General features: G+C 30.5%; 1 protein-coding gene across 1 annotated transcript in view; it reads right to left on the reverse strand.

The window, feature by feature from the left end:
- Nucleotides 1-787: 787 nt before the first annotated feature.
- Nucleotides 788-6,882, reverse strand: part of LOC111691064 (protein rolling stone) — a 17,458-nt gene continuing 11,363 nt past the window's right edge. Inside the window, exons 2-7 of the mRNA XM_046945152.1 lie at nt 6,266-6,350; nt 6,037-6,172; nt 2,201-2,429; nt 2,016-2,135; nt 1,772-1,955; nt 788-1,650 (exon numbers count right to left, since the gene is read on the reverse strand). Coding sequence (XP_046801108.1) covers nt 1,323-1,650; nt 1,772-1,955; nt 2,016-2,135; nt 2,201-2,429; nt 6,037-6,172; nt 6,266-6,291 — 1,023 coding nt within the window. The 5' untranslated portion in view covers nt 6,292-6,350 and the 3' untranslated portion in view covers nt 788-1,322. The remainder of the gene's footprint in view (nt 1,651-1,771; nt 1,956-2,015; nt 2,136-2,200; nt 2,430-6,036; nt 6,173-6,265; nt 6,351-6,882) is intronic.

The following is a 6,882-nucleotide window of genomic DNA, read 5'->3' on the forward strand; positions in this document are numbered from 1 at the left end:
GCACCTAGAAACATGAAATTTTGCATGTAGGGCCTTGACTAGGTAGGAACCTACAAAAAGGCACTTTTTTGTACGTTTTCGTTCTACAAAAGGTACTTTTTGAATTTTCTATAATATTGAACTTAGAAACATAATATTAAGTATGTAGAGCCCGGATTAGGCGAGAACCCGTAAAAAGGGATTTTTTGGTACTTTTTCGTTCTACAAAAGGTACTTTTATAATATTGAACCTAGAAACATAAAATTTAGCATGTAGGTAAGAACTTAAAAAAAGGGATTTTTTGGTACTTTTTCGTTCTACAAAAGGTACTTTTTGAATTTTCTACAATATTGAAGTTGCAAACGTGAAATTAAGTTTGTAGAGCCCGGATTAGGCGAGAACCCAAAAAAGAGGACTTTTTTGTAGTTTTTCGTTCTACAAAAGGTACTTTTTGAATTTTCAATAATATTGAACCTAGAAACATGAAACTAAGTTTGTAGAGTCTGGATTAAGTGATAACCTATAAAAGGGACTTTGGGAGTACCTTACCGTTTTGCAATTGGTATTTTTTGATTTTGAATAAAATTCGTACTGAATGTTTTTTAACACATGATGGTGAAGGGTATAAAATATTCGGTACAGCTGAATATAGAACTCTTACTTGTTTTTTCTCGACTTCAACTAGGACTTGATAAAAACTAGCTAGCAAAATTTATGTTATGATATTACGCTTCCCTTAATGATTCCCGAATTGTAGCAAACCATCCAAGTTTAACCAAGTTCAAAGTTCGAAAGTTCAAATAAAAATATTGAAAAAAAAACTATTTACTAATATTTTATTTATAGTTTCTAATACTAGTACGCCATACATTAATATGATAATTAATCTAAATGTTTGATAAATTTACACTTATTTATAATGAAATTTAACAATTTTTTTTATATCAATAATTTCCCCTGAGTCTAACACTAAATACTTGTACTCGCGTAAATACAAAAAAAAAAAATACATATTACAATTTTAAATTTACAATATTTAAAATTTAAATGTAATAATAAAACTATTAAATAGAAATAATAATTAAAATTAATATTTTAAATTTAAATTTATTGTACTTGAAAAAATTCGAAAAAATACTTATTAATTAAGCTATTAAATACATATACATATATACAGATGCAAATATGAATAGATCTATTTTGGGAATTTTTAATACAGTTCTTCAAGCAGCTGAATTATCCCCCATTCCCCAAATAGATCTGATTTGACTAAATTTTATAACTAATTTTATATAGAAAGCTATAAAATACCTATAAAAAACGCTTTTCTAAAGTTCATTATCTAAAGTGAATTTTTGGTAATATTTTCAGAACTCTTTGAAAAAGCAGGATTTGTATGGCCCTCAAAATTGCCCAATACCATAGAAATGCCCGGCGATGTGTGTTTGATGCCGGTGCCAATGTGTTTTTTGGTAATCGGTGGTGGTGCTGTGGTGGGTAAGATAAAGGTGGCATTGTTGAGACGTCGATAGAGTAGTGTCCTTAATTTGTAAATCGTAAATAAGGCCATGTAAACACAACAGCAGAGCAGTATAACACCCACCACAGTTAACGTAGAATTAACAGGTTTATTCCAATCAATCACATGATAAATGTAAGGCTTTCCCTTTCTTTAAAGATTCCAAAAAAAATAAAATAAAACAAAAATAAAATTGTAATCGAAATATAGACACAGGAATATGACAAAACAATGATTTGTTTTCATTCTGTTTTTGGCTACTTGTCGCTTACCTGTTATGACCTCCACATAATTGATAAATGACAGAGAAGAAAGCATAGAATAGACCAAAACAAACTGGCAGAAACATATGTAAAAGTCTTAAAGGATGAGCAACAATCAACAGATCGATAAACATACAAATCGAATTGAAGGCGTGTGTTAAAATGTTTGTAGCACTCAAAGTACTTTCGTTTGCTGGAAATAAATTTTTTCTTATAGTTTTATTAAAACTATTAAAACGAAATGTCAACCCACCATCATATAAAATACTCCAATAGATAATTGTTATCACAATTGATACCACCAATGTTGTTATATGCATAGCCCAGTAAATGCGAAAAGGACTTTTTAATGATTCCAGATTTAAAAGTTTGTCTAAAAGAAAATTTTCCATTTTGATCTTTACAATTTTAATTACGTGTCAATGTCATTTAACTCACCCGCATATTCTGGATGAAAATGCCAAATTGTTACCAGTATCGCAGCGTAAACATTTGTAATCATGCACAGCATGATGCCCCAATTTGTCATGTATATAAAATATAACCAAAAATTTGGATTCTCATCTGGATCTGGATCTATCATTGACTCAATGACAACAGCAGTGAAGAATAATGCCAAAAACCAACGATATATTAAATATACAATACTTTTGGTACGATTTTGCCACTGAAATTGATGAAAAGATAATTTATTTTAGAATTTTAAAAATGAATCTAACTAACTAACTGATTAACTAACTAATTAACTAACTACCTATTTAACTAACTAACTAACTACCTAACCAACTAACTACGTATTTAACTAACTAACTAACTAACTAACTAACTAACTATCGATCGATCTATCTATCTATCTATCTATCTATCTATCTATCTATCTATCTATCTATCTATCTATCTATCTATCTATCTATCTATCTATCTATCTATCTATCTATCTATCTATCTATCTATCTATCTATCTATCTATCTATCTATCTATCTATCTATCTATCTATCTATCTATCTATCTATCTATCTATCTATCTATCTATCTATCTATCTATCTATCTATCTATCTATCTATCTATCTATCTATCTATCTATCTATCTATCTATCTATCTATCTATCTATCTAACTAACTAACTAACTAACTTACTAACTAACTAAATACCTTTCCGACTGACAAATTAACTAACTTTTTTCATGTTTCTCGATTCAATATTATAGACAATTCAAAAAGTACTTATTGAGGTACGAAACAGTATCAGTTAATTAATTTCAGGTTTCAAGACAATAACAACATCTCCGTTATTTTTGGACCGATTTTGCTAAGTGTTTTTCCCGAACGAAGAAAATATTAATGATCTTCATCTTGCTGATATCTGAGATCTTCTGAAAACTGATTTCAACATACACACGGACAACTACCAATCACCCCCAGACATGTTGCCTTGATGAAAGACCTTAATCTTGGTGTATTGCAATATCAGTTGATGTCAAATGTATTCTCGGCCTTTCCTTGGAATTATTTGACATGCGGTCGAAGCAACAAACAACAGAATCTGGTACTTTGGGTGGCTAGTTGCCAACAAGACTATGTCCTTGTTGGTAAGTTGGTTAAGGTTCCTTCGGGATTCATGTATTGGCTATGGTTTAAATCCATACGAGCGCTGTGAAATCTATATTTCGGGATAAGTTTGATGCTGTTGCCAAATGACAACAGATACCCCACGAAGGAGTAGCTAAGCGTTGGAAATGAGTTGGTGTATAATGTATATGATACAGGTTGAATGTAGGGGAAATACGCCCGTATTCCCAGAGTTAGTCTGTTGTATGTTGTTTTTTGTGCAGGGTTGAATAGTGATGGATAAAAGGTATCAATTGATACCATTGAATTTTTCTACCGTGTTCGGAGAAAACTCTTCTCTGTGAGTAAGAACAATGTCTTCTGCTTATTTGACTTATTTGTACTTCGGATTACAGATTACAGCTCTAGGTGCTGTTGACGACTTAATAAAAGAGGTCATGGATAAAAGGTATCAAATGATACCATTGAATTTTTCTACCGTGTTCGAAGAAAACTCTTCTCTGTGAGTAAGAAGAATTTCTTCGGCTTATTTGATTTATTTGTACTTCGAATAACCAGTTGCAGCTCTAGGTGCTGTTACCCACTTAACAGAGGCCATCCCATCTGAGTGGTCATAATGATGTTTTTGCATCTCGGAAGTTAAGCTACGGGGCAGTAACGGTCAGAGAAAATATATCTGAAGTACTTGTGTATAATAGACTGGAAATTCTATATATGTAAATTGCCACCTCCGCGTAAGATACACAATGGGGCGAAGTTGTAACAGAAGCTCACCCAGTGACTGAAAAAGATCATCTTGAAATAAGGCCAACAAGACATTTCGACTTCTAAAGGGCTAAATCTACTTCGAATTCTGAAGGGATGTAGTCAATTTTAAGTTTCAAATTTGGACCTCAATGGAGGGGGTTATCGAAACCCTTTACATAATTATTAAGAACATATTGAAAAATCTAGAATGAATATAATTGCGACTATGCGATTGTAGAATGTTTCTGCAAAAGTTTAAGGTTATATGACAAATTTCCCATTTTTTGGAATTAGCTGGTAAAGAACAGGATGATCTAATTGACATATATCGGAATTTTGCAGTTGAAGGTAAACTAACAAGAGAACACCACGGTTTTATTTATAAACAATTACTTTCACCTTCATTTTCGTGAGAAGGGTATATATAAGTTTGTCATTCCGTTTGTAATTTCTATAATATGATTTTCCGACCCTATAAAGTATATATATACGAAATCCTTATAGATAGCGGAGTCGATTAAGCCATGTCCGCCTGTCTGTTGAAGTCAATTTTCTGAAGACTCCAGATATATTTGAGATCCAAATCATCAATAATTCTGTCAGACATGCTTTCGAGAAGTTTCCTATTGAAAATCAGCAAAATCGGTCCATAAAAAACTGAGATATGGGTAAAAATCTGAGACTACCTCTGAAAATTTCCTCAACAAATTATAAATAAAAGCATAAAAACAACAAGGAGATAAAGCAGTAATATGTTGGTAATACAGCTCATATTTGTTTGAGGGTGGTAATACAGTTTAACGGTGGTAGTACAGTACAACGGTTAATATTTCTTTCTGCTACATTTTATATTTGTTTGTGTGTATGTTATGTGTGACATGTGACATGTACAAGATAAATAAAAACTGTAATTTAAAACATACTTAGTGAAGGGTAAATAAGATTCGACACAGCCGAATATAGAAATCTGACTTTTTGTTTTTAATTTTATATCAGTAGTAAGTAGTTACTTCTCATCAAATGTACTTTTAGGTTGATGAAGGCCTCTAACAGCCGCAAAACAAGTATGATTTTCAAAGATATATATCCTTTTGTTATTCGAAAACTACGTAGTCTATAACTCCATTTCTAGCAAGGTTAAACATTTATCCTTTTTTGATAGTAATACCACTTTTTTTACTTAATAAAATAGGAGAACATTGACCTAAATTTTTTCCCACACAAAAAAACAATTGCTGCATCTTTAATGATGTTGATTTGAAAGTTCTCCTTAAAATTCCCAAGGTGACCGATTGACATGAATTCCTTTAACTCGTTAAAAGCCTCCCACAAATTTTTGGGGGTTTTGATTTTGAAGGTTGTTTTAAAGAAAACTATCAACAACAAAAAAAGTTGGTTTTCAAGCTGTGCGTGTTTTTATATCGAATTTCTTATAAAAAGAAGGTGAAGTGATATCAAAAGTATGAGGAGGTGTAAGTACATATATATTCCAAAACATTTGGACATTGACCCAAATAATAGACGCACCATTTAGAAACAGTTTCTAACGTTTGTTTAACTTTTTTTAAGTTTTTTTTTAACTTTGTGATTTAAAACACATGTTTTGCGGTCGTTGGGGTTTTCAATACTTATGATTTGGTTGGATTCGATTACATTTAGAATCACACTATTAAGTAACCTTCAACTATTTAAATTATAATTAAAGTTATTATTTGGATTTCTATTGGATACAATATTAATAAGTTCTTAATTTTCGAAATTATATATGAATAGCTAATCGAAGTGTTTTAAATTAGTTACCATGAACTGATTTAGTTAGTACATTGATATTTTGAAATATAATTAATAATTTAAAAGTTAAAAATTAATTGAAATTAGATATTTTACTTAATGAATGTTTAAAAATCCTCATTCTGATCTGAAAAGGGTGTCACCTTTGTATTGATTGCTACTCACTTGGGATTTAACAAAATCATTTGGCGGTGTGTGTTCAAAACCACATTTCTCACGACGAAATTCCTTTTTTACCGGATGTACAAGATCTTTTAAGGCCTTCATATTTTTCATCAGTTTCAAAACTTTTTCGTAGACACTTTAAAATTGTTGCAGTTTTAAATGAATAAAAATTCAAACAAAATTTTTCTATAAATCACAGTTAGAAAGAAAATTGTGAAAATTATAATACTCGTTTCCAATTTCCGTATAAAACATCCAATTCGTGCATCAGTAGCAGTGACATCATCAAAATTAGTTTTACACAATTTTGACAGCTGAAACGAAATGAAATCTATATTTTAGCATGATTATTAAAAAAAATGCAAAGTCATTAGTGTTTGATAGTTAATAACTATAATATTAATGCTTTAAAGTAAATTTTTGTTTAATGATTACATGATAAAATAAAAAACAATGAAATATAAAGCAAAATATTTAATATTTTAGTTAAATACATTTGTATATATACATACATATAAAATTAACGATATATTTCTATTTGAAAATCGAAGTTCGATTCTATTCGATTCATGTACTAATCCTATTGTGTTACCCTATAACGCCGGTAGTCCAGTCTATATTCTAGTCTAGGGTCAAGTTTATAATCTAGTTTATAGTCTAGTTTAGTATAAAGTCTATAGTCTAGTTACTAGCCTAGCCTTCAGTATAGCCTAGTCTATAAATAAGTATATAGTGCACTCTATAGTATAGTCTAGTCTATAGTCTAGTCTATAGTCTAGTCTATAGTCTAGTCTATAGTCTAGTCTATAGTCTAGTCTATAGTCTAGTCTATAGTCTAGTCTATAG

Source organism: Lucilia cuprina, chromosome 2, assembly GCF_022045245.1.
Source record: "Lucilia cuprina isolate Lc7/37 chromosome 2, ASM2204524v1, whole genome shotgun sequence".
NCBI classification, from domain to species: domain Eukaryota; kingdom Metazoa; phylum Arthropoda; class Insecta; order Diptera; family Calliphoridae; genus Lucilia; species Lucilia cuprina.